Genomic DNA, 27,954 nt, shown 5'->3' with positions numbered 1-27,954 from the left:
TCCCACTCTGCAGCCTCCTTCGCAGCCCGCTGAGCAGTGGGCATTGGAGGACACCGACCCCCAGTTCTCCCAGCCCTGCCAGTGCCACCAGCCTTCTACCCAGTGCCCGCGTGCACCCACTCCATGGCCCCCGAGATGGACCAGTTCTACAGGTCCACCATGGCCATCTACAAGGTGAGTGTGTGCGTGGCCCAGGCCCCGGCTGCCGACCCCGCTCCCAGGGCTCGAAGGCCGGCCAGCTCTGGAGGGTAGCAGCAGCTTGTTCCAGGACAGAAGGCCCAGAACCAGGCTGGGCTCAGCAGTGGGCATGGGGGGCGGTCCCTGGGGGCAGTCGGCCACTCGAGCCCCAACCTGAGGCTCCCAGAGCACGGGTTCATCCAGTGAGTGACAGGACTGCTGAGACAGACTCCCAAACACTGGATGAAGCAGGACAGGGCCCAGGGTGGCCTTAGCTGGGAGCAGGGGGCCCGCCCGAAGAGCCACCTGGCCGCCCCAGGGTAGGGGCGTCTCTCTTTGTCTCTTTCTCTCTGTGTCTCCCTGTCTCTGTCTCTCTGTCTCTCTCTGGTTTCTGAGGCCCTCACCCAAACTTCCTACTCGACTCCAGGGGGTTGCTGCAGTCTCCATAGACATTTATTGAGCACCTCCTGTGTGCAGGACCCTTTCAACATGTAAACCTAACAACACCCTATCTTTGGGGTAGAAAATAATCACCCCATTTGATAGATAAGAAAACTGAGGCCAGAGATGCTAAACAGCTAGTTCAAAGTCACCAAGGGAAGAAGAGGGGCTGCTGAGATTGAACCAAGACCCAAGTCTAAGTCCTCCACCCAGGGTGCTCTCCAGCTGGCCATGGCCTGCGGCAGCCCAAGGGACCCAGCCACAGTCTTGCCCCCCAGGGGCTCTTCTTTGAGCAGGGCAAGGTCTGCCCTTGCCCCTGAGGTGGCTGAACTCCAGGCAGTGTTGAGCCACGCCCAGCTGGGCGCTGTGACAGACCACAGGCTTCAGCCAGTGGGAGGAGAACCTTCTAGGCACAAGTTCCCGCTGGGCAGGTGGTGATCTGGAGCCGGCCAAGGGGACCCCGGCCTGGATCCTGGCCTCTGAGGTCCTTGCAGCCGAGAGCCAGAATTCTGGGTGACTCCAGCTTTCTAGGTGGGCTCCCCCGAGTCAGGCTTCTCACTGGGGTTGGGGGTGCCCTGATCCTGAGGTCCATCATTCCGTCTTCCTCTCCCCATCTCCGCCCTCCCTCCCACCACGCTTGGACTCCAGAGCATCATGGAGCAGTTCAACCCCGCCCTGGAGAACCTGGTATACCTGGGGAACAACTACCTCCGGGCCTTCCACGGTGAGTGCCAGGCCCTGCAGGCTCTCAAAACCCCGACTACACACACTGCTCTATGTCACCCTGATGCTGCCACTGAGCCCACTGCCATACCCAGGCCACCTCTGCACCCCCAGCCTGGCACCCTGACCAGCCCCCCTTCCAGCCACCTACAGCCAGACCTCGCCACTCGCTCAGCGCCTGTGCCAACAGCTCCCATCTCCCCCATTTCCCAGCAACTGCCCCACCCCCAGAGCTAATCAGCAGAGGGTTGTGAGCCACCTGCCTGATGGACAAGCCAGGGTCACACCCAGAGCTGAGTGTCACCCAATCCCTCCCCGCCCTTTAGGACTTCAGAGCCCTCACAGCAGTGACCTGAGCCCATGCCACCCCCAGCCCCACTTCCTGCCTCACAACACACCCGCCCACGCCCTCCCGGGCACACACAGATGCCTGCAACCCACCCCCTCACAGACAGACACAGGCCGAGGCCCTGCGCTGGGGGCAGCTGCCCTGCGCCCTGCCCCGCAGGGAGAGCCCATCCCCCGCTTTTTCACCCCCCCTCCTCTGGCCAATGCCACCTCTCCACACACGCCGCCCAGGGCACCCCGTCCCTCTCACACACACCTACGCCAGAGCCCGAGGCATCTCCTCCACACTCTCCTGCCAGAAGGAGAGGCCTCCAGAAGTGGGGAGGGGCACCTGGAGGAGGGGTCTGGGGCTGGACGCATCCCTCTCTCCACGCAGCTCTGTCTGAGGCGGCAGAAGTGTACTTCAACGCCATCCAGAAGATCGGGGAGCAGGCCCTGCAGAGTTCCACCTCGCAGATTCTGGGTGAGGCACGCCTCTTCCCCTCCATCTCCCCCACTCATCTTCTTAGGCCTGGGGGACACTCCTCCTAGCCCCCCTCCCCACCCCGGCCTCCTCCTGTGTTCCAGGCTCCGGGCGCCCCTCTGCCTGCCTCCCTGCTGCCTCCCCTCAGGCCCGGGACCGGCCTTGCCCCCCATTCTCAGGTCCCAGAGAGGGTTCCTTTTACAGTCTGGCCCTTCCAGGAAGTCCCCCCCCACCAAAGACACAGGTCTTGCAGCCCAAGGCCCAGAGCCCAGACTCTTGTTCTGGAGCCAGGGCCCCTCCGCTCCCTTCCCTGTAGGACTTTGCCAGGGCTAGGACAGGTGCTGCCAGAGGCCCTGAGTCATATGGGGAATCCCTGGACTTTGGTCCCCAAATCCAGCCTTGGGCAGGCCCTTCTGACAGCTTCTGGTAGGAAGAGGGTGGGCAGGGTAGGTCCCCGCACTGAAGCTGCTGCTCTCCGTGCCTCCAGGTGAGATCTTGGTGCAGATGTCCGACACCCAGCGGCACTTGAACTCTGACCTGGAGGTGGTGGTGAGTCCTAGACCCCACAGCCTGGAGGGGTCACTTGGGAGAGTAGGCTGCGTTCTATGGTGGACGAGGGCCTCCACACCCTTCCTCAGAGAGGACTTTGGTGACATGACGACAGCGGCTGCCCTTTTGGGCACCTGCCAGGGCCCGGCTGTGCTGGGCACATTTACCTGCACATCTTGTTCAAGCTCCAGCAACCTGGGAGGCAGGTGCCATTTCTATCTCCATTTGACAGAGGAGGAAACTGAGTCTCAGGGATCTAGCCACTCGCCCAAGATTCCAGAGTGAGTGGAGGAGCCAGGAAGCGAAAGGACCGTCACCCACGTGTATCAGGCCCTGCCCCTACCTGCCTCCCTAGGGAGCAGCCAGTGATCTGACCTTACACACCTAGGAGAAAACCCTTCCACGGCCCTGCCACCTGCAGAACTAAACCCAGCCCCTTGGTAAGGGGTTCCAGCAGCCTCCCTGGCACCCCCAGTCACAGCCCAGCCAGCCGGAAGAGCTGCCCTCTGCAGACACGCCTGGCGTCCCCACCGTGGGCTGCTATCACTGTTGTTCTCTCAACCTAGGACCCACCCACCCCCACCCCTGCTGGCCAGCACAGTCACCCCCTCCTCCAGGAAGCCTCCCCTGACTCCTGGGCAAGTTCAGTCTCTCCTCCCTCTGGACTTCAACAGATGCTTCTATCCATTCTTAGCAAGTAGTGGTGAAGAAAACCAGCTCTGCAGCCAGAGCACCTGGGTTCAAAGCCCAGCTCCACTAGTTACTGGCTTTGTGAACTTGGACAAGCTACTTAACCTCTGTGCCTCAGTGTATCTGTCTGTGAAATGGAGATAATCGTAATAACTGCCTTGTAGGATTCTTGTGAGCATTAATTGTACGAGTAAGTATAAACTAATGACCTTGGCACCTGTAGCCTTCTATGTACCTTAGCTATGATCATTAGAAGCAGAATTTACCCCCGTCTCTATCCCAAGACTCTATCTCTATCCCACAGCCAAGACTGGAAGCTGTGCCAGGGCTGGGACGTGGTCTTCTTTGTAGCTCCAGGGCCTGGGACAGGGACCTGGCACCAAGCAGGGCTTCACTGACTGGGAAGGAAAGAATAAGCTTTGAAAAGGGAGCGGGGCTGGGCCAGAGGGAGAGGAGAAGAGAGGGCCTTCCAGAGGTCGCCGTGGGCTGAACATGTGCAGAGCGTGGCATCGGGCAGGAGAGAGCTGGGGGTGGGGGGCAGGCAGAGAGGGAAAGGTGGGCGGGGCTGGCTGTGAGGAACCTTGGAAAGTTCGGAAGGAAATTTCAACTAATCGTGGAAGTGCACGGTTCTCAAACGTGTGTGTGGGAAACCACTGGAGCTCTGGATACTCTTTGGGGACACCATAAAATACTCATCAGTTTGGTAACCATGTTGAAATGGGGAACAAATTCACCAGCAGAAAACGTGCATCCACTACACTCGATAAAACCAGGACCCTGGGTCCCTCTCCTAGGCACTTTGAGGCTTAGCGCTAAGCCCGTGCCACCTCCTGGCGCTTGGGCGGGGAGTTACAGAGCATGGGTCACGCTGGCAGCCTGCAACTTCCTGTCCTTGTGTTTGATGGCTCTCCATGTCACCTGTGGCACACCTGGGCTGGACGCGGACGAGTGTCACCCAGGCCTGCTCTGTAAGGAGAGCTGCCCTCTTTGGGTACCAGTGTCTTGGCTGTGACAACAGGGCAGGGCCCTTGGCCAGAGCCATACTGGGCCGAACACACCAGAGGCCACCTCCCCCTTGGGCTCATTCATTCGACAGCTATTTACTGCCCTGTGCCAGGTACTGCTATGGGCACTGGGGATACAGCAGACAAAACCCCCTGCTCTCCCCAAGGGGGGAACCAGACAAAACCCAGGACAAGTAAGTGAGTACAGATGTGATGGGTTAGATGCAAAATAAGCTACGAAGAAAAATAGACCAGGGAAGGGGGGTAGAAGGCATTGGAGGGATGCAATTTTTAACAGATGCTCAAGATGAACAGCACTAGAAAGGTGACATTGAGAAGAGGCCTGATGGAGGCGGGGAGTGAGTGGGAGACACCTGCAGGAAGAGTGTTCTGGGAAAGAATCAGCACATGGGAAAGCTTGAGGAGGCCCATGTGGCCGGAGCGGAGGCAGCGAAGGCCAGCGTGGAGATGACCAGCCGCTAAAGGGGCCGGGCCTTGTGGGCCTTGTCGGAACTCCGGCCATGCCTCTGAGTGTATTGAGCAAAGGAATGACAGGATCTGACTCAAGTTCGGTTTTCAAAAACCAAAACCTTTTTTATTGTAAACTAAAACACAGGCATAGAAAGTGTCAGTGAACAAATTCGAGCTTAATGAATCCTTATAAAGGAAACCACCTTTGAAACTCCCACCCGGGCCAGGAACTTTGCCAACCTTTCCTGGAGCCCTTCTACATGCCCCCATCAAATCACAGACCCCCTCTTCCTCCAAAAGTGATCACTGGTCCGACACTGCCTTGTGTTTCTTCGTAATTGATCACCCAATTGTATGCCCCTGGATGCTAGAATTTGTCTTGCTCTCTCTTTTTTTAAATATGTCTTTGAGTCTCTTTTAATCTACTGGCTCCCCCTCCATCCCTTTGCTTTCCTTACCGTTTATCTGTTGAAGGGCCTGGGACCTTCTGACTTGTTGGTTTTCGAAACACTCCTCATGCAGCTCAGCTTGTTCCTCTGTCCCCTGGACCCAGAAGCTTGATCAGACTCAGGTTCCATCCGTTTGGCAAGACTAGGGTGGGTGCTGGCTTCTTCCATCAGGAGGCGTGTGGCTCCTGCCACCTTGTGACAAGAACAGCAATGGAGGCTGTGTGTCCACACCCACCCATACGTGGGAGTTACAAGATGCTGCTGTTCTGCTGCTCTTTTACTTATGAACTGGAATATTTCTCTAAAGAGACGTTTCTTCTTATGTGCTATTTTTTACCCAGTGGCACGCTTCTTATGGGAAAGACAGGATAAAGGCTTATTCCCGCCTTGTCAGCTTTCAAGATCTTGAATCTGCTCCCTGTCATCCTCTGAAGGTGACCGCTTAGCTTTATTTTTTTTACTAGTACCATCATTATAATATTTTTTAGTGTCATATTTTTTAGTATCTGGTCAGTATCATAGACCTAAACATATTTGTTGTGTTTTACTCCTTTGCAATCATTACTTCACTGAAGTTGAAAATGTCCCCTCTTTGAACAGCAGAAGCCTCTTCAGTCTGGCACACGAGTCCTTTGGCATGACCCTCATGGTTCGGACAGGCTCCTTGCTATCCAGCCTGACCAGATGTTCTGCCCTCATCTGGTACTTTGCTGCTCTACACATAGAATCAGCCATCTCTCCATGAAGCCCTGTTTTCATTTTTTCCTTTTAGTGGAAAGTGGTATTTCAAGACCATAATCTGGGCACTAGGGATGTCCATTGGGTTGATCGTTGCTCCTAGGCTTTTTCAGGGGCCAGTGCCATACAGACATACATACATACATATGTGCATATAATAGATATGCTACATATGCCTAGATACATAGATATATGCCTAGATACATACATAGGTACATACACACATAGATACATACATACATTTGTACAAACATATATATACACATACATACGTGACAATATATATAGTTAAAGATAGAACAGTTCATAAATTCATGCTGATACTTCCAATTCAGATTCCGCACTAGATTTTTACTTAACCTCTTCCCTATTCCACCAGTATCTCTTTTGTTCCACATCAAGAATCCTGATTCTTGGGAATTCCCTGGTGGTCCAATGGTTAGGACTCCATGCTTTCACTGCCAAGGGTGCGGGTTCAATCCCTGGTCAGGGAACTAAGATCCTGCAAGCCGTGCGGCGCAGCACCCCCCCCGCCCAAAAGTCCTGATTCTTAAGGATACAGAGAATGAAAGAATAAGAATATCCCATAGTTACCGTTTGCTTTATCTCATGTTACATATACACAACAGTCTCTGAATAGTGATAGTAATTCTACCACCACCAATATGATTTCTGAAAACTGTTAAAATCTGTTTTACATTTGTTCTCCCCAGCCTCTCCCCACTTTCAAAATACAGGCGTGCTTTGGAGATATTGTGGGTTCTGTTCCAGACCACCGCAAAAAAGCAAATATCACAATAAAGAGAGTCACACAAATTTTTTGGTTTCCCTGTGCATGTAAGTTATGTCTACACTATACTGTAGTCTATTAAGTGTACAATAACATTATGTCAAAAAAAACCAATGTTCATACCTTAATTTAAAAGTACTTTATTGCCAAAAAATGCTAACCATCATATAAGCCTTCAGCAAGTCGTAATTTTTTGCAATAGTAACATCAAAGATCACAGATCACCATAACAGATTATGACAATAATAAAAAAGTCTGAGTTACTGCGAGAATTACTAAAATGTGACACAGACACAAAGTAAGCAAATGCTGTTGGAAAAATGGCACCGATAGACTTGCTTGACGTAAAGTTTCCACAAATCTTCAATGTGTGAAAAACGCAGTATCTGCAGCTGCGCTTTGTCTACACTGTCAGGACCCAGAGCTGCTGCACCTTGCCTGCTCCCATTTCACCCTCATTGATCTTTGTTTACAAGTAACTACATATTTAATGTTCACCTCAAACCGCATGTCCATGTCTTGCTTGTCATTTTGGCCTTGTTCGGATTGTCCCCACAGGAAGGGCTCGTGTGAACAATGTTCTCCGAGTTCTGACACCAAGATAACAGCTTGTTCTCCTTATACTTGAAAGTCAGATTTGCTGGGTATAAAATCCTTGGCTCACATTTCCTTCCTTCCTCCCTTCCTTCCTTCCTTCCTTCTTTCCTTCCTTCTCTTTCTTTCTTTCTTTCCTTCTTTCTTTCTTTCTCTTTCATCTTGAATGTTGCTGTTGAAAAGTCTGATAATCTATTTCTTCCATTGTAAATCACTTGCTTTTTTTGCCTTAGATGCCCAATTTTTTTCTTTTTCTTAAATCTAGTAACTTCTCCAGACTATGTCTTGATATTGGTCAGTCTGGGACAATATTCTTAGTTATGTGGTGTACTGTTTCAATATGTAGTTTGAAATCTTTCTCTTTTTTTTTGATTTCAGGAAACTTGTCTTGAATTACAATTTTTAGACTTTTTTTTTGTTCTCTTTCTCTGCGTTTCTACTTCAGGGACTCTTATTATCTGTGTGTTAGACCTTCATAGCCTATCTTCAATATTTGTCTCTTCCTCTTGGCTGAATGGAGCCCATATTGTCGTATGGATGAGACTGGAGTTTGGGGGAGGATCTGGGCTGGGACATACATCTGGGAGGCATCAGCCAGTGGACTGCATGAGCTCACCAAGGGAGTGGTGTAGCTAGAGAAGGGAAGAGGCCCATGGCTGAGCCCCGGGGCAACTCAACCTTCGGGGACCAGGGAGATGAGGGGGACTGAGCAAAGGACAGAGAAGAGGCAGCCGGGGCGTGTGAGGAAAACAAGGAGAGGGTGGTGGGCTGGAAGCTGAGGGAGGAACTTGTCTCAGGAGGATCGAGTGGCCAACTGTGTCCAATGATAATGAAGGGGCAAGTTGGGTGAGTCCTGAGAATTGATCATGGGGCTTAGCAAGGTGCCGTCTCGGTGATTTTGAGAACAACACTCTTGCTGGCGTGGTGGGGCAGGAGCCTGATGGAGGGTGTTCAAGAGCAAATGGGAAGAAAGGAGCTGGGGTCAGCCCACAGAGACAGTTCTTTCAAAGGGATTTTCCTGTATCAAAAGCAAAAGGATTTCTCAAGTTACTGGAATAACTCGATCCATAGAATTTACAGTGCATGTTCTCAGTAGTGGGTGTGCTCTCAGCTTCTGTACTGAGGGGCTCACAGGACCCCGCTAATGGAGCGTGTCCCAGGGGGAGGGGAGCAGGGCATGGCAGCCTCTGTTCCGACTTGCTGGGAATTCCTCAGCCTGCCCTGGGTTTGGTGACTTCCTTGTTTCAGAAGCCACCGGCTAATTATAGGCAGTCCTGTGGTTCCCCCACAGCAAGAGTTCAAAGTTCTCTTCAAGTATCAACATCTTATTAGATCCATTTCTTCGGGAGCTTGACAACGACTTTCCATTAACCCACTGATGCCTGGGCCCCGTCTGATTGGAGCATCCTAGGTCTGTGTCCTCTATGCTGTTGGCGATCACAGCCAAGCCCTGGTAATGAGAAGAATTACAATCCACCTGTCCTGCTCTAATGCATGTTTCCGTGGCATGACTTAGTCCCTGCGTGACTAGAAGCAGAAGGGGCCGTATCCTATGACGTGGAAGGTGGCTTGTTCATAAGTGATATTTCCTAGGCAAGGGGAGGGGAAAATTAGCAATTAGGAAGAAGGGTAAAGCCCCCAACTAGTCTGCTGCACTGACAGCAATAGCCCTGCAGGCTGTATTTTAAGAACTTTTTTTTTTTTTTTTTTGCGGTACGCGGGCCTCCCACTGCTGTGGCCTCTCCCATTGCGGAAGCACGTTGCGGAGCACAGGCTCCGGACGTGCAGGCTTAGAGGCCATGGCTCACGGGCCCAGCCGCTCCGCGGCATGTGGGATCCTCCCGGACCGGGGCGCGAACCCGTGTCCCCTGCATCGGCAGGCGGACTCTCAACCACTGCGCCACCAGGGAAGCCCAAGAACATTTTAAAAGAACTCCTGCACGCAGGCCTCCCTGGGAAGGACAAGCACTCCCAGGCTCCCGGGTCTCTCAGCTGGGGGTGGGTTTCGCAGCCTCCCATTTCCACCATCATGACAGCCCCACCTCCTCCTGCGTCACCTCAGCATGCCAGCTCTGCAGTAATTCAGGTGTTGCCAGTGTGTCCATTCTATTGGTTTTGTGCATTTTTAATATGTTCCATGGCCTTAGGCGTGGTTCAAGTTCATCTCTCCGGGTACCATTCACCGTCTCTGTTAGCGCTCTGGTTGCCAAGTTGCCTGGGTTTTGAGCATCAGCCCCAGCCCTGCATCTTCCATAAGCCCTGTTGTTTATATTGGGCGATTTGGCAGGATGTGGCCGTTTTCAGGAACATATGTCTTTTTTTTTTTTCATTTTTATTTATTTTTATTTTTTGGTTGTTTTGGGTCTTCATTGCTGTGCACGGGCTTTCTCTAGTTGTGGCGAGCGGGGGCTACTCTTTGTTGCGGTGCGCGGGCTTCTCATTGCGGTGGTTTCTCTTGTTGTGGAGCATGGGCTTTAGGCGCATGGGCTTCTGTAGTTGTGGCTCGCGGGCTCAGTAGTTGTGGCACACAGGCTTAGTTGCTCCACAGCATGTGGGATCTTCCCGGACCAGGGCTTGAACCGTGTACCCTGCATTGGCAGGCGGATTCCCAACCACTGCGCCACCAGGGAAGTCCAGGAACATATGTCTTGTGTTGGAGCAGAACCTTGAACTGGGAGGTCCCGCAGGTATAGGTCAGGAAGGCTCACTCCCTTACTGCCTGGATCCAGCAGAAAAGGGCCCCCATGGGGCAGAAATAGGGACTCAGAGAGGCTTGTAACACTGATCCTGTGCCACCCCCCCAAAACACACACTGGCAGCCACACTCAGGGGCTTAAGGCCCGGCTAGTCCTGAGGGGGCCACACCCAAGCTCCCTTATAGACCAGCAGTTAGCAAGGTTTCAGAAACAACTGTGGAAGAAAAACTGAGAACGTTTATAATTTACGGGTCTTTCCTGACGACCAGCCTTCCTTTTCCTGAGGGGCGGAGCTCCCACAGCACAGCTTGGGGACGCCCGTGGCAGGACGCAGGATCCACCCAGGGTTATTTTTTTTTATTTTAAAAGTCTTTATTGAATTTGTTACAATATTGCTTCTGTTTTATGTTTTGGTTTTTTGGCCGCGAGGCATGTGGGATCTTAGCTCCCCGACCAGGGACCGAACCTGCACGCCCTGCATTGGAAGGCGAAGTCTTAACGACTGGACCACCAGGGAGGTCCCCCACCGAAGGTTCTGGAGCAGGGACTCCTGAGGGGAAAGGCCAGGCAGACAGAGAAGGCTGAGCAGAGTTGGAAGTGTCCCCAGAGGCGGCAGCAGGATGGGAGATGCTCCTCTTTGCAAAGAGTACAGATGGAAGGGTTTAGGTCCGATGTCCTAACAACACGGAGTGACCCAGGGAGCACTGATGGTGGACACAGGGGAACGTGCCAGCTGACCACCAAGGCCCACAGAATCAAGCTCACTGGGTTCTAGGGCTGGACCTTAGGGACCATCTGGGCAAAACTTTCCCATTACAGATGGGGAAACTGAGGCCCAGGGAGGGGCAGCAACTCATCCAAAGTTACAGGGCAAATTGGAGGCAGAACCAAAACGGCTAGAACAAAGCTTTTCTGAGCCTGAGCCCAACAGCCTTCCTGGTCCTCCTGTCACCTAGGTGGTCAGCCACCTCCTTCTCACCTGTCACGGGAACCTGCCACCCCAGTGAAGCCCTCAACGGTTGTGAGCTCTTTTGCTGGGCCAGGCCCAGCCCACAGTGCCAGAGACATAGAGATGGGACAGACCTGGTTCATGCTGCCCATACAAACGGGCTATGACCAGGGGCCCGGCAAGAAATGCCATCTTATGGCTGGAGGAGTGAACAATGAACAAACAAGTTGTACACATGCCAGAAACAAAATGAGAGAGTGATGAATTCTGCCTGAGGAGTCAGGAGGGCCTCCCAGCAGAGGGGGCAGTGAAGCTGGTATTTGAAGACTGGTAGGAAATTCCAGGCATAATCAAGGCACAGACTGAGACTAAGAACCAGAAGATGTCGACACATTTATGGAGGATGTGTTTCAAGCCAGGGACTGCACTAAATGTTTTGTATGTTTAACCATTTAATCCTCCCTTCAAATAGGTGCTCTTGTTTTATCGATTTCTCTGATGATTGGCGAGGCACCTGGTATGTTAGGAATGCAGTGGGCAATGTATTGGAGTGAGCAGTGCAAGGAATTCTGGGGCCTGGGAATGATAGGGCCGCCCTGATCACCCCCATCCTGCACTCCACACAGGTGCAGACATTCCACGGAGACCTGCTGCAGCACATGGAGAAGAACACCAAGCTGGACATGCAGTTCATCAAAGTGAGTCTGGGCCCCCAGCCCATCACCAGCAGGACCATTTCTCCCCTTTTGAGGGACGGGCACACTGAGGCCAGCGCTGGGCATTGACTGGCCCCAGGTTATACATGTTCCCAGCTGAGCCCCTGCCCCTGTCCAGTACTCTGGCCCACAGGCCAGGTGCCTTGAGCTCTCTGACACGGGGGTCTCCCTCCTCTCTCCGCCCCATCCAAGGACAGCCGCCAGCACTACGAGATGGAGTACCGCCACCGAGCCGCCAACCTGGAGAAGTGCATGTCCCAGCTGTGGCGTATGGAGCGCAAGAGGGACAAGAATGCGCGGGAGATGAAGGTGCAGGGGCTGGGGACAACACCGGGCTCCGAGGGGACCCCCAACACCCGTAGGAGGAGCGTGTCTTGCCCCACCCTGTGTGGCAGGCATAGCTGGAGAGGTCAGCCAGCCCCTGGCGGGTGGGCATCACTGTCTCAGGGACACCCTCAGCGCCGCTCCTTGTCCTGTCACTGCCTGGCCCTCCCCACATTCCCCTGGCCGCCTTGCCTTCTCCTACTTCATTGAGAAAACCTGAGGCCCTCAGTCACGTTGCTCCTGATCAAGGTAGCAAAGGCAGAATCCACCGGCAGCCCCGCCACCCTCCCCCTCCCTCCTGCCCCCTGGCTAAGGCCAGCCCCTCCTCCCGAGCTCAGGGCCCCATCCTTGGCCTCTGTCTCCAAGACCTCTATCTCCTTTCCTGCCTCCTCTTCTGGCTCCTTTAATAAGCTCATATCTCTCCTCTTTGGAATCTCCGCTCCCAAGTAGGGGGTTATTAATCAATTAATTTGCATTTTCATTAAACCAACTCTCTGAGGCCTCACTTCTGTGCTTGGCCCTGTGCCTGGCACTGGGGACAGAAGGATGGCTCAGACACCAGTCCTACCTGGGAGAAGTGCCCGGGCCAGAGGCAGGCAGAACCCAGGCTCATGAGGATGAGGATACACATGAGAGGGCAGGCCCGGAAGCGAGGGCAGGCTGGGTGCTCAGAGGAGGCTTCCGAGAGGAGGTGGCTGGTTCAGGAAGGAGAGAGAGGCTTCAGATAGCTGGCACTCGTGCGAGTGGGATGAGGGACACCCACCCCCCCCCGCCGCCTCCAGCCAGAATCCCCTTTTCCCCCAGGAGAGCGTGAACCGGCTGCACGCGCAGATGCAGGCCTTCGTGTCTGAGAGTCAGCGGGCAGCTGAACTGGAAGAGAAGCGGCGCTACCGCTTCCTGGCTGAGAAGCACCTGCTGCTTTCCAACACCTTCCTGCAGTTTTTTGGCCGGGTGAGCTGGGGCTGGGGGACAGCTAAATGAAGCCTTCTGGGGGCTGTACTCTCTGTGAGCTGGCTGTGCGTGGGAATTCCCCTCCCTTCCTCCCCATTCCCTTCTTTCCTTCCACCCTGGAGATATTTATTTTACTTATTTACTCTCTCCATCTATTTCTTTATTCATATCATCACATATTCATTCATTTATTGTCATGATTTTTAAAAATTCTCACGTTCACTAATTCCTGCATTTATTCATTCATGTATGGACTATTTATTTTTTTATTCCTCTTTACATACACTCACTATTGACAAAATCATAAACTCATAGGTTTATTCAATTACTGTCTATTAATTTTATCATGGTATTTAAATCTTCTATAAAAAAATATTCTATGGTCTTGCTTCGTCTGATCTGCTAGACCATTGTATTTCTAGTGAATTTTGCTGTCTGCATTTAGCTGCCATGTTGTTTAGTGCTGTGGGGTTTATGACTTGACTATTATACCTTCTCTGTAAATATTGCCATTTATGTATATATCTCATAATCCAGTCTGATACTTTTAATTCCACTTTGACATTAATATTGCCCTTCCTACTTTCTCTTTTTCTTATCTTTAAGTGTTTTATGTTACAAAGATATAGCTCAGTTTTGACTTTTGACCAGTCTGACAGTCTATGTCTTCCAATAGGAGAATTCAGTTCATTCCCGTTTAACCTAACAACTTATATACCTGCTCTATTCTTTCTGGATAACTTGAGTTAACTGTATTTACTTTGTCACTTCCTCTTTTTCTCCCATTCTTGTTCTCGTCAGTTTGATAAAATATACATTCCTCTGTCAACTTTAATAATATAATAGCCAGTTATTTTACCAGCAAAAGCAAGTTTATTCAGGAATAGTCAGAAGAACTGCAATTCACCTTACGTGAAGCACGGCAGACCACACGCAAATCCACAGAACAGGGACTGACAGCTTGCTTTTATGGGGAAAAGAGAGGAGTTGGGAGGGGCTGTAATAACCAAAGAGTCCATTGGAGGAAGGTGGGAGTCCAAAGTATGGAGGTTTCTCATTGGTTGGGCTGCTACAGTCTGATTGGCTGGGCTGTCACAGGGGTGGGGGTTGGGGGAGAAGTTTTCTTCTGCTGCTGGATAACAAAGTAGGCAACAACTTCCTGCGGGAGATGTAAGCTTGCTTCTCTTCCTGCTTGGAATAATTGAGGCTACATAGCAGGGTATGTGAGCTCCCCCTACAGGCCTGCCCCTACCCCAATTTTAGCTGAGATTCATTTAATTTATTTAATTCCACATCCCTCTCCCCTTTATTATTTTTGGAAAGCCTATTGTTCGTTTCATCTCTGCTCATGATGACCTCACTCTGTGACCCTCATAATCATATATATTTGTCTATTATGTTTTTCAAAAAATAATGTCCCCCCCACACACACACTACTTGGTCCTTTGCTCCCCTCACCCCATAAGAGGAGACCTTGAGAAGGATTTTCCTGCCCTCCCTGATGCTCTAAGATGAGGCTTCTAAAGTCTTTACTCCTCTTCTCATCCTTCCAAACCACCACCTCTTGGTTTTGCCAAGAAACTTCAGGACTTTTAGTTCCAGACCCTCACTAGTCATTTCTTTGCAGCATGGCCCTTCTATTTCAAGAACCTATACTTAGACTACATGTATTACCATGGCCAGTGCACCACCATCGTCCACTAACATTTCACCACACATAGGATCAGATACAATGCTTACCACTGTTTTCAATCCTTTTCACCTCCCACTGTCTTGAGGTTTCTGTTTTGATTAATTAGCATGGCTGGAGAACTTGCATGAGTATTTTCTGCATATACACTGTCGGAATCCTTGCATCTCTGCAAATGTCTCACTTTTACCCTGCTGGTGAGGCCACATTGGCTGGTTGAAGGAGCTGCAGCCTTTTTTTCTCATGGTCCAAGATGATTTGCCCCTGTTTTCTAGTGCTCGGTGTTGTAGATGCTAAGTCAGGTGCTGGTCTGTCTCCTTTCCCTTTTAAGTAACAGGCTCTTTCTCTATGGATGCTTGGAGATTTTCTTTGTGTCCTTGCGACTCGGGAACTTGTCCCGGTACCACTTAGATGTGTGCCTGTCGGTGGCCCTTCAGCCTGCAGGCTCAAGTCTTTCTTCAGGTCTGGGGAGCTATTTCCTCTTCTGTTTCTTTAATTATTATCTCTCTGCCATCATTACCTTTTCTCCTTCTGGAACTCCAATCATTTGAGCCTCCACATCTATGACCATCTTCTCCCCCACTATGTCTATTTCATTTCTTCTTGCTCAGTATTTTGAGATATTTCTCCTCCTTGATCTGCAGGCGACTGATTCTGTTCTCAACAGGACTGTCCTCTCTCTCTTTTTTTTTTTTTTTAACATCTTTATTGGAGTATAATTGCTTTATAATGGTGTGTTAGTTTCTGCTTTATAACAAAGTGAATCAGCTATACATATACATATATCCCCATATCTCTTCCCTCTTGCGTCTCCCTCCCACCCTCCCTATCCCACTCCCGGACTGTCCTCTCTTTAGTTCATCTGTTCAATTTTAAATCTTAACGTCATGCTTTGTCTGGGTAAGAAGGTCTTTGTTTTGCAGTAAGTACCCTTATCAAGTCCTTGTTAAGCTTGTCACTCCCTCCTCTCAGCTGCCGGGGTGGTCTGCTGTGTTCTCCTCGCTGACAACTGGGTCCTCTTAGGTGCCTTGTTTCTTTCCTTTGCCTCCTCATGGTCCTGTTCCCACTCTGGGTTGAGTTGAACTGCAAGGGCTCAGGCAGTGGTGCTGGCAAATGTCGGGGGGACAGGAGAATGGAGCAATCTCTACACAGTGGGACCCCACTCTGCCCCAGGTCTTCCTTTTGCAAGCATCAGCTGTCACTCAGCCTCTCATGTGGAGAGCCACAGCAGACAGGGCTCCTAGGGAAGTTTGTACAGGTTGTCTACTGCACAAGGAAGCCTGGCTGACAGTAGAGCTATGCACTGCTCTCCAAGCTGAACATACTGGTGCAGACTGTGTTTGCCTGAAGAAAGGAGCATCATTACCTTTGCCATCCTCTAAAGAAGCCATCCTCTAAAGAAGATGTGATACACACACACACACACACACACACACACACACACACACACACAGAGACAGTGGAATATTACTCAGCCATAAAAAATGAAATAATGCCATTTGCAGCAACATGGATGGACCTAGAGATTATTATATTAAGTAAAGTAAGTCAAAGACAAATATCATATGTTCGTTTGTATCATTTTTTAGATTCCACATATATATGTCATATGATATATGATATGATATGATATATGTCATATCATATATGTGGAATCTAAAAAATGATACAGATGAACTTATTTACAAAACAGAAATAGACTCACAGACATAGAAACAAACTTATGGTTACCAAAGACGATAGCAGAGGGTGGGGAGAGAGATAAATTAGGAGTTTGGGATTAACATATGCACACTGCTATATATAAAAAAGGTAAACAACAAGGACCTAATGTATAGCACAGGGAACTATACTCAATATCTTGTAATAACCTATAATGGAAAAGAATCTGAAAAAGAATGTATATATGTGTGTGTGTGAATCACTTTGCTAACACAAAATTATAAATTAACTATACTTCAATTTTTAAAAATTTATCAAGAAAATTTTTTTTTAAAAAGAGGCGGGGCTTCCCTGGTGGCGCAGTGGTTGAGAGTCCGCCTGCCGATGCAGGGGACACGGGTTCGTGCCCCGGTCCGGGAGGATCCCACAGGCCGCGGAGCGGCTGGGCCTGCGTGTCCGGAGCCTGTGCTCCGCAACAGGAGGGGCCACGGCAGTGACAGGCCCGCGTACCGCAAAAATAAAATAAAATAAAATAAAAATAAAATAAAATAAAAATTTTTTAAAAAGAGGCCATTCTCTCACCAAATGTGTACCCACCAGGCTCTGTCCATCCAGACAGAACATCTGTTTCTAAATTACAAAGAAGTACCTTATGGGCTAGCAGCTGCCCAAGCCTGGAACTCAGGAAAGCCAGCAGCCCCTCTCAGACCACACTCAGGAGGGACACGATGTTGCCCTACCCAAGTGTCTCTGTGACTGCACTGCTCAGGCCCCTGAGCCCTGTTGCCTGGCCTCTCACTTGCAGATTCCCAGGCCCCTGCCAGCCCACTGGTGGTCAAAGTTCTGTCCTGCCTTCTGTGAAAGTCCAACAGGGGCCGAAGCCTCCGCCCAGCTGTTGACCCCTCTGGGGAGGGGATAATGGAATCTGCAGGAGGGGAGGGGCCAGGGCTGTTGGGAAACCATCCTTCCATCATTCCCTAAAAATCCTTGCATTTTTCCAATGTCATTTGTTCCTTCATTCATTTATTCAACACATAGTCTTTGAGCCCAGATGACATATCAGGCTCTGGTTCTATTTGGTATCTGAGAGAGACCCACCCAGCCAGCCAGCCTCTCTTTCCTGATGCCACAAACATGGGCTCCTCTGCCCCTCCCCCAGCCTCATTGCTCTTTCCATTACTTTCTATTTCTTTGTAGTCCTGTTTAGTTTCTATATCCATTTCTTTGTATTCTTGTTCAGTTTCCCAAGTACTGTGCCCTGGCTGCAAATTCTGGCAAGTGATTTCATTTCTGAGTCTCACTTTCTTATCTGGAAAAGGAGGGAAATAATCGCCCCTGCAGAAGGCTGGCGCGATGGTGGAGCCTGGCATATGCAGAAGCCCAGTGGGATTAGGTCCTCCTGCCCTGCTCTCTCCCCTCCAAAGATGAAAACAAAGGCTCCCATTCAGGAGACCCGAGTGCTTGCAGTCAGCTGCCCCCAGCAACCAGCAGCCGACTCCCGCCTCCCCGCCTCAGGGTCCTTACCTTGCCAGGTCCTCCCTGAGTCTCTGTTTCTGATCCCAGGGACCCTCTGGTGCTGAGCAGAGGTGGGAGATGTGGCTGGATCCAGTGACTGATCCCAGCCCCGGCTGACCTTCTCCCACTCTCACCACCGCACCCAGCCCCGGGCTCAGGGCTCGGCCTTCTCCCACCCTACCCCACCCCCACTGAGTGATCCTTCAGGGAGGAGCTGCTTCTTCTTCCTTTAAAACAGTTATATTGAGATATAATTCACACACCATGAAATTCACCCATTTAAAGTGTGCAATTCAATGGTGTAGTATAGGAACTTCCGTGGTGGTCCAGTGGGTAAGACTCCATTCTCCCAATGCAGGGGGCCCGTGTTCAATTCCTGGTTGGGGAACTAGATCCCACACACATGCTGCAACTAAAAGATCCCACATGCTGCAACTAAGACCCGGCACAGCCAAAATAAATAAATATTTTTTAAAAAGTGGTGTAGTATATTCACAGAGTTGTGCATCCATTGCCTCAAGTCAAGTTTAGAACATTTCTTTACTGCTAAAAAAAAAAAAAAATCAGTACTCCTTAGTGGTCATTCCTTGACCCTCCCATTCCCCCTTGCCCTAAGTCACCACTGATCTACTTTCTGTCTCTATAGATTTGCCTCTTCTGGCAATTTCATATGAAAGGAATCATACAATATGTGGTCCTTTGTGACTGGTTTCTTTCACTGAACATCATGTTTTTCAAGTTCATCAGTGTTGGAGCATGTATCCACACACCATTCCTTTTTATTGCCAGATAGGATTCCATCATCCGGATATGCCACATTTATTTACCCATTCATCAATTGATGGACATCTGCCTTGTTTCTACTGTTTGGCTATTATGAAAGGCGCTGTCATGGATATCCACGTAAAAGTTTTTCCGTGGACGTGTGTTTTCATTTCTCCTGGGTATATAGGAGTGGAATTGCTGGATTGTATGGTAACTCTCTGTTTAACTGTTTGAGGAACTTCCACACTCTTTCACCATTTTACATTCCCACTACCAGTTTATGAGGCTTCCAATTTCTCCACATCCTTGCCAATACTTGTGACTGTCTTTCTTTTTGATTATAGCCATCCTAGCGAGTGTGGGGTGGTATCTCATTATGGTTTTGATTTGCATTTCCCTGATGGCTGATGATGCTGAGTATCTTTTCCTGTACTCACTGGCCATGTGTACATCTTCTTTGGAAGGAAACTCCTTTCCGCCTGTGTCTTGAACAGTTAACCTCCAACATTAAGAGGAGAGCTGACCCCTCCATTGGCTGCCTCCTGCTGAGTGATCGCCCCCCTCAGGAGGGAGCTGTGGATTGAATGAACCAGACTTCCCCCAGGTACAGGAGAATGGGTAGCATGTTGTCTGACCCAGCTGGGCTTTAGGACATACACGATCTAACTCCTAAGACAGTGAAGCATAAATATTTACCTGTTAAGTATATCTATATGCAGAATGCACAAGATTTAAAGAACTCTTAAGTGCCTGAGCACAGTAAGGTGTCTTTCTCATCTGTCTCCAATAATTGGTCCTTGCTTAGTCCAGGTCTAGTCAATAACACGCCTTTCTACCTCACCGTCAGCTTCTCTGGGTTTACTGCAGTTGTGTAAGTATATCTCTAGGATAAATACCTAGAAATGGGATTGGTGAGTCCAGGGATATAAGCACTGGCTGTACCAATTTACACTTCCACCAGCAATGGCGGAGATTCCCTGTTTCCTTGACAACAGTATGCGAGCAAACTTTTTGATGTTTGGTAATCAAAAAGATAAAAATGGTATCTCAGTGTAGTTTTACACTTGTTACGCTTGTCTTATAAGTGAGATTGACATCTTTTCATGTTTCAGAGCCATTTGATTTTCTTTACTGTGACAGGTCAGTATCTTTTCCTCCATTTTTCTTATGAATTTGTAGGAGCTCTTTATATGTTACTGAAATTAGCCCTTTCATAGAGATGAGTTGCAAATTATTTTCCCAGTTTGTCCTTTCTCATTTGATTTTGCTTATTGTGAGTTTTGCCATGCTAAAAAAATTATTTTTATTTAGTCAAATTTATCAGTCTTTTATAGTTTAGGGGGTTTGTATCATACTTAGAATGGCTTTTCTTTTTTTAAATATTTTTCTTACGTGATGAATTTAATTTTTTAATTTTAATTTTATTTTTGGCTGCGTTGGGTCTTCATTGCTGCACGCGGGCTTTTCTCTAGTTGCGGCGAGCGGGGGCTACTCTTCGTTGCGGTGCGCGGGCTTCTCATTGCGGTGGCTTCTCTTGTTGCGAAGCACGGGCTCTAGGCGCACGGGCTTCAATAGTTGCGGCACGCAGGCTCAGTAGTTGTGGCTCACGGGCTCTAGCGCGCAGGCTCAGTAGTTGTGGTGCACAGGCTTAGTTGCTCCACGGCACGTGGGATCTTCCCGGACCAGGGATCAAACCCGTGTCCCCTGCATTGGCAGGCGGATTCTTAACCCCTGCGCCACCAGGGAAGTCCCAGAATGGCTTTTCCACTCTGTAAATATTTTTAACATTCTCCCATGGTCTCCTCTATGTTTCTTCCCAACCACTGGCTAAACTGCCTACAGGCAGGGCTGAGGGGAGCCAGTGAAGTTGAGTGCCACCCAGGCCAGGACTCGATGCTGAGGCCATTACTCCGAGAACCCCCTAGCACCCTGGCAGGCACTTTCAAATTGGACAAAAACCCTTTTTTAAATACCATAAGCAAAACTTAATGGTCTCACTTTGCTTACTGCCTCTGAAACAAGCGCACAAAGGCCTTTGGAGTTTTGTCTTTGTGCTGTTTTGCTAATTAACTATGCAAGGCAACAGAGGGGGCGGCCACCTAGCCACCAACTGGACTAGTTCCTCCTGTGACTTTAGGCGCTGAGCCTTTCTGTTTTGCTGCCTGAGATCAAATTTTCAGCAGCTGGGCTAGACTGAAGGGAAAAATCATGGACATGTAGTCACAGGAAGCTTCCTCAAGACAGACGAGTACAGGCCACTCCATTGCTTACTGGATGAGAGACCTCGAGCCCGTCATTAACTGCTCTGACCCTCAGCATCTTCTTCTATAAAATGGAGATAATAATGGCACCTACCTCGCAGGGCTACTGGGAGAATCGAATAGGATCATGGAGGTAAAGTCTTTAACACTGGGCCTGGCACAGAGTAAATGCTCAGCAAAGGGAAGCTTTTATTATTCCTAAGGTGACAATCCTGAACTTGGCCTTGAGGGAGTGAGTATTGGAGTAGAAAATGGAGAGACACTGATAACTGGAGAGCAGAGTGTTCTGATTGTACCTAGGATGACCTGAGTGACAACACAGACAGGTCAATGCCACTGAAAGAAGTTTCATTACATATCACACTTCCCAAGAGAAAGGGTCATGACACACTACGCAGGGCCACATGGGAGTAGTACCGGGGGTTGGTCAAGAGGCAGAAGGAACCAGGGGACAGCATGGCCCAGAGCCTTTGTTATGGTTTCCATGGGAAGGGATGGGCAAAGAAGGGTAAGCAAGTTTAAGTAAGTTTAGGATTGGATGGTTTGAATAATTTCAGTGGGCTCTGGGCTACAGGGGTTATTCTAATTGTCTGGTACCTGGCTTGGGTGATTTAGGGCAGGGGAAACTTTGGTTTGGTGTGTGAATTAGAAGGAGGTGATTGGGGATATGGGTTTTGGGTTGGTTGGTTTGCATATGAAAGGTGTGCTCCAAGCAAACTGTTTACTATCTCTAGGAATTATCTAGCCCTGTGAGGTGCAGTCTTTTCAGATTAACAAGGCCCCACGATGTCAAAGCATCATAAAATACAGAAAACTAAAAACATGATTAATACACACAGCAGGTCTAACATTTAAAAGCTTCCCAACCTAAGTTGTTATGGACTATGTGGTCAGCGGCTGAGTTTCCTGTCCTTGAAGGTATTCAGGCAGAGTTAGATGCCCATGTATTGGGGATACTAGAAAAGGGATGCTTACGTAGACTAAAGGGATTGACTGGAAAAACTATTTGGAAGGCTTCTTTTAGAAAACTACTCAAACTGGCTTAAACAGAAAAGGTGTTTATTATTTTAGTCACTGGGAAGTTCAAGGGTTTCAGGTACAGTTGGATCCAGGAGCACACAAGATGTCATCAGAAATTTGCCACTGTCTGTTGCTTAGTTGAAGTGTCCTGTGCCGGCTTCACTCTATCCATTTAGCAAACCCCGTGAGGTGAGAGAATATATTTTTCCAGATTATTCCAGGGTAAGTTCTGGGACTGGGTTCTTTGGTAACAGTTTTTGGGTAGGTGAACATACCTGACTCCATCTCTGTAGCCAAGCCTGGACTGCACCCCTACCCCTGCATCAGACAGTGGGAGAGCCCCCGTCAAAGCACAAGACTGAGAGACGGGTCAGGGGAAACTCCTCCAGGAAAAGTGAGGGGCCTTTGACAAAAGACCGGGAGGGCTGGCCAGTGGGTGAACCCAAAGTGACCAAAGCGATCTTTGGTTCCTTCCAGCTGGAAAGTCCGGTCATCCTCAGCTTGCAGGGCCCGAGTTCCCGGGTCTAGGATGCCAGTTTTGAGTCCCCGGGATTCTGGGGTCTGCTTGGATCTCGCTGACCCCCGTGTCCCCACCCGGCCAGGCCCGGGGGACGCTCCAGAACCGCGTGCTGCTGTGGAAGGAGCAGTCGGAGGCCAGCCGCAGTCCGTCGCGCGCCCACTCCCCGGGCCTGCTGGGCCCCGTGCTGGGGCCGCCCTACCCCTCGGGCCGCCTGACGCCCACCCGCCTGGACATGGTGAGGCCCTGGGCGCCCCCGCCGCCGCCGTTCGCGCCCCCGCCGCCGTTCGCGCCCCCGCCGCCGTTCGCGCCCCCGCCGCCCCCGGCACCCTCCGCGGGGCCCTGGGGCCTGAGGCCCTCCGCCTGGAACCTCCTCCCCCCGAGGGTCCCGTTCTACGAAGCGCCCCTCGGCCGGCCCTTCCGCCCCGGCGCGACCTCGGCGCCCCCGTGGTTGCTCGGCCGCAGGCCAGAGAACCCCTACGCCGACGCCTGGGACTGGGGGTGGGGGCTGGACTAGGGCGCCGCGGCCCCGCCCCTCCCCGCCCCACCCTCCCCTGCCCGTCTCCCCTCGCAGCCCCAGAGGCCTCTGGGAGAGTTCGGCTCCCCACGCAGCCGGCACGGCTCCGGCTCCCACGGCCCCGAGCCCACTGAGGCGAGATACGCGTCCCAGCTGGAGCCAGACCGCCGGTCCCTGCCCCGGACGCCGTCCGCCTGTGAGTACCCCCGGCCCCCGGAGCGCAGAGGGAGGGCCAGGTACCCAGGTTGGGGACCCGGGGCCGGGAAGAGGAACCGAGATCGCGCTGCAGCAGGAGGGATCGAGGGTAGACGCCAGGGAGAACTTCCCACCCACGTGCCGCGGCGCTCTCCTGCCCCTCGGCAGCCTCGCTCTACAGCAGCAGCACCGAGCGCTCGCGCTCCAACTCTTTCGGCGAGCGCCCGGGCTGCAGGGGCGGCGGCGGCGCCCGGCGAGTCCGCGCCCTGGTCTCCCACTCGGAGGGCGCCAACCATACGCTGCTGCGTTTCTCGGCCGGAGACGTTGTGGAGGTGCTGGTGCCGGAGGCCCAGAACGGCTGGCTCTATGGCAAGCTGGAGGGCTCATCCACGTGAGTAGGAGCCTCGGGGCGCAGGGTGGGTTGGAAGGAGGACCGGGAAGCCTGGGCTCCAGCTGCAACTGAGTCTTCCAGGATGGAGGCTGTCCCTGGGCCTTCGAACAACCCATCCCCCATCCCCTCCTCGTCCCACACCAGTTTCCTCATCCATTCAACGAGGGTAGGAAGAGTCTCTTTATCAAGTTCAGGATGGTGGCCCTTGAGAGGGTGGTAGAGCATGGGGAATGGGAAGGTTCTCTCACAAGTGGGAACAATACAGAAACCCCATTGCTTGAGCACCTGCTGTGCGCTTTACACTAAGAGAGGGGGCAGCTTGCCTTCTACCCTGCGATAGTCCGCCAAGCTCTGACCGAGGGAATGGACAGGGCGGGGGGCCAGGCGCAGGGGCGGTGCTGGGACCTTGCAAGCTGAGTGTGCTCACCTCCTTGCGGTCGGGCGCAGTGGAAATCCTTAAAGAACATAAACTGGGGCTGCTGTGGACACCATGAGTAGAAGGGTCAGGCGTGGGAGTACACTGCAGCCGCCGTAAGCCTGGAGGAAAGCAGGGAGCACTCTTTCTACCAGAGAAAAAGGGGAAGGTGGGAGCCCACGCCCACTCATGCTAAGGAGAGAGGAATGAATGAGGACAAGAAGAGGGGATGAATGAATGGAGCGTCGACAGGGGAGGCAGCAGGTGCGTGTGAGGGTGCTTGCCGGGATGGTCATGTGATCAGTAGGTGGACAGGTGGAGGATGGATGAGGGTGTAGCGGTGTGAGCAGGTGGATGCGTGCTCCTGTGAGCAGATGGGTGGATGGAAGGGGGCATGGGAGGATGCATGGATGTGGGGTGCGTGTATAGACTAATGGGTGAGTGGAGAGGTGTGTGAGTGGGCTGATAGAGAGGCGGGCAGGGGGGCAAGTACTGATGGATGGGTTAGTGGATTGGTGGTTGCCACATGGATCATGGATGGGTGATGCATGGATGGGGTGACGTGTAGATAGCTGGGTGGATGGCAGGTGACCGCATGGATCAGGAATGGAAAGAGGAGCCGGTGGGTAGAGACACGACTAAGAACACGAGTAGTGGAAAAAACACCTGCTTTGCAGACCCGCGTCACAGGGCAGCAGGGTGCCGCCCTGCAAGTCCCCAAAACAGGTGTGTCGCAAACCTCCTGGGGGCCTGATTATAAAACCACCTAGATCTGAGCTCTCAAACGGCGTTCCTGGGACATCGTTATTCTTTCTGTGACTCAGGTTAGGGAAAACAATGGCAAGTTTCATCAGTAGGCACTTTATGGTGAAAACAGAAGTGAAACGTTCTGAAATGGTTTTATTCTGTCAGTTTGACTTGAAATAGCTTCCAGTTACCTATAGGTGAGAATGTTATTGATCGGGTTTGGGGATCTAAGGTGGCTGTTTGGAGAACACTCGCAGATGTTCTGCAAGACTCTGATGGGTTCCGTGGAGTCTGAAAAGGCTGAGGGACATCGATCATAGTGCCTCTGCCTCAACCCTGGCTGCTCTGAAGATGCAGTAATGAGCCTCCAGCCAGACAAAGACTCCAAGAGCAGGGTGCCTGGGGTCACCGGGACCAGAGGGCCTATGGCGGAGGGTTGGTAGCCAAGCACCCCCGGCTCTGGTTCCCCTTCCTCTGGGCCCGTACAGCTGCCTTTGGTCCCTCCCACCGGTCCCCTTTGCCTCACCCTTGTAATCATCTGTTTGCGGGTCTGTCTCCTCCCCCAGGCTGGCTGGGAGCCCCTGGGGAACAGGGACTGCATCTGGCTCTCCGTGGGCCCTCGTGTGGCGGGTACTCAGCAAGTAGGGAATGAAGCTGGTCACCACATGTCCTTGGATACAATGCTTTCCTTCTCGGATCTCCAGTTCCTCCTCTCTAAGGCGCCCCAGCCCCTCGTGGGACATGAGGCTGGATGGGTGGCTTTGCATGTCGGGAAAGACCTGCTTCAAAGGATGAAATGAGTTACTCTTAGAGCCAGGCCTGGCACACAGCAGTGCCCAGTAATCGTCTGCTCCTCTTAGAAATGGGATTTTGACCACCATTGTCGGGCCTTTTGCTTCCACCCCACAGGAGCGGCTGGTTCCCCGAGGCCTATGTGAAGCCTCTGGAGGAGCTGCCCATGAATCCCATGAACGCCTTGAACCCCGTGACCTCCATGAATCCCACGAACCCCTTGAACCCAGTGACGTCCATGAACCCCATGAGCCCTATGAATGAGCTGCCTTCCAGGTACCGCCGTGGTCAGAGGTGGGGCAGGGGCGGGGACTCCAGTGGGGGGTGGCCCCACCCACCAGGAAGGGCATCTCTGAGCTGCAGTCTTGAGTTAGCCCAACCTCCTTCAGCTCCTGGAGAAAGGGCACCCCCATCTCTCTACATGTGAAGGTCATGTGTCCACCCCTCTGCCTCCTCTCAGGACTGCCTTCAAGCTAACAGTCTCCTTTCCCCCAGGGGCAAGGGAGGAGGGTGTAGGATGCTCAGGAGCCCAGCAGATGGGGTGGGGCTGGGGGTGCAGCAGGGCCTGACCCCTGACCCCCTTCCCATCCCTCCTTTCTCTGGGCTCAGGTCCTACCCACTCCGGGGCAGCCACAGCCTTGATGACCTCCTGGACCGGCCAGGCAACTCCACAGCATCCTCAGACTACTGGGATGGCCAGTCCCGCTCCCGAACCCCAAGCCGGGTCCCGAGCCGCACCCCCAGCCCCGCACCTACACCCTTGCCTGGCAGCCGCCGAAGTAGCATGGGCAGCATGGGGGTGGCCAGTGACATCAAGGTGAGCCCCCTCCCCCAGTCTGCCCTCAACCCTGGGGTGGTCCAGTGGGCAGGAAGACTGGAGACCAGGTAACCCCCCCTGCCCTGCCATTGGCTGTCTGGCAGGGGACCCTCTCACTCCAGCCTCAGTCTGCCCATCTGTGCAGGGAGGGGTGGGATGGGCTTCTGAGTCTGGGGTGGAGGGTGGGGGGAATGCATTCCTCTAGTGGATGGGAGCCCCGGGCTCCTGCTGGGAGCACTGGAAAAGGCCTCCCCTGGGGGTGGTGTTAGCCCTGGGAGATGGCACTTTGGCCCAGAGGCTCCTCAAGTCTGAAACCCACAGCATTTTGGGTTTCGGAACGCTGGACCTCATTTCCCAGAAGCCTGACGCTGCAGGGGCCACTGGTCCAGTCCTCTGCCCTGCTGGATTGGGGAGTGGGAGGGGCAGGGGCTCGCTTGCTCCGTCCCCCCGCAAACCTGGCCCTCCCTCCCCGCTCACTGCAGAAACTCATGTCCTGGGAGCAGCAACCCCCAGAGCTCTTCCCTCGGTGAGTCCTTGAGTGAGGGTCAGAGGGGGCCGGGCTCCGCAGAGGGCTGTGGAGGGGAGACAAAGGTGGGCGTGAGTGGAGGTGACCCGACGGGGACAGGAGGTAGGGGGGACACCTGGCTCAGATGCCCAGCTGCCTTCCCTGGATCCACAGCCAGCTGGGGACCTGGGCCCCTCTCACCCCCTCCTCTCCCCCAACAGGGGCACAAACCCCTTTGCCACCGTAAAGCTGCGTCCCACCGTCACCAATGACCGCTCAGCGCCCCTCATCCGCTGAGGTGCCTTCCTCCACCAGGGGTCTGAGGTCGTCCCCCCGACACCTGCCCGGGGGCTGCCCAGAGCTGGCGGCAGCAGAAGCAGCAGCAGTGGGTCCAAGGAGCCGGGGCCCTGGTACCGGGGGCAGCTGCGCTTCCCCAGACCACGCCCCAGCCCGAGCAGTTCCAAAGGCACTGGCCTGGGGTCTGGGGACTTCCAAATAAAGCAGCCGGAAGTGGGGGACAGAACCATTCTTCCCCTCCAGGGGCCCCGGACTCTCCCTGGGGGCCTGCCTCATGCCCCCCCCAACCTCTTTCCCCCTTCTCTGTCCCAGTGGGGAGGAGCCCCTTGCACACCCCCTCCCCTGCCCCACACACCTCCCCTGTTTAACTTTTGTAAACGGTGAGAAATAAAGCAAGTGAGACACTGGCAGCGGGACTGATGGAGTCTGACTTGGGGGACAGGGTGGGACAGGGTGGGGATGGAGACCTCCCACTGGAGAAGCGAGTCCAGAAGGTCCTGAATGTCACTGGCAGTTCCCCGGGAGGCCTCACGCACGCCCAGCCCCTCACAGCCCTCATTTTAAGTCTTCAGGTCTGGCCTAACTCCTGCAAGCTGTATCCCCCCATCTCTGGCCCAGGCTCATTTCTGCTGTGGGTTCCCTAGAGCCGGAGGGATGGCAGTGGCTGAGGCCTGGGACCATCAGCAAGTCACCCTCCGGTGCCCTGGGACACAGCACCCTTTGTTCTGGCCCATCCCCACCCCCTCAGTCCCAGGCTCTGGCTTGGATTAGCCTT

General features: G+C 52.4%; 1 protein-coding gene across 1 annotated transcript; it reads left to right on the top strand.

The window, feature by feature from the left end:
* Positions 1 to 56: 56 nt before the first annotated feature.
* Positions 57 to 27,601, top strand: BAIAP2L2 (BAR/IMD domain containing adaptor protein 2 like 2). Its single transcript, XM_007111734.4, has 14 exons — positions 57 to 174; positions 1,267 to 1,342; positions 2,066 to 2,152; positions 2,640 to 2,701; positions 11,709 to 11,780; positions 11,991 to 12,107; positions 12,927 to 13,073; positions 22,589 to 22,741; positions 23,078 to 23,216; positions 23,384 to 23,606; positions 25,678 to 25,836; positions 26,170 to 26,377; positions 26,860 to 26,903; positions 27,104 to 27,601. Exons 1-14 carry the CDS (start codon positions 124 to 126, stop codon positions 27,177 to 27,179), a joined length of 1,614 nt encoding a protein of 537 aa, XP_007111796.1. The 5' UTR covers positions 57 to 123; the 3' UTR covers positions 27,180 to 27,601.
* The last annotated feature ends 353 nt before the right edge of the window (positions 27,602 to 27,954 follow it).

This window comes from Physeter macrocephalus, unplaced genomic scaffold (assembly GCF_002837175.3).
Source record: "Physeter macrocephalus isolate SW-GA unplaced genomic scaffold, ASM283717v5 random_336, whole genome shotgun sequence".
Classification (NCBI taxonomy): Eukaryota; Metazoa; Chordata; class Mammalia; order Artiodactyla; family Physeteridae; genus Physeter; species Physeter macrocephalus.
This window is presented reverse-complemented; position numbering and strand designations above follow the sequence as displayed.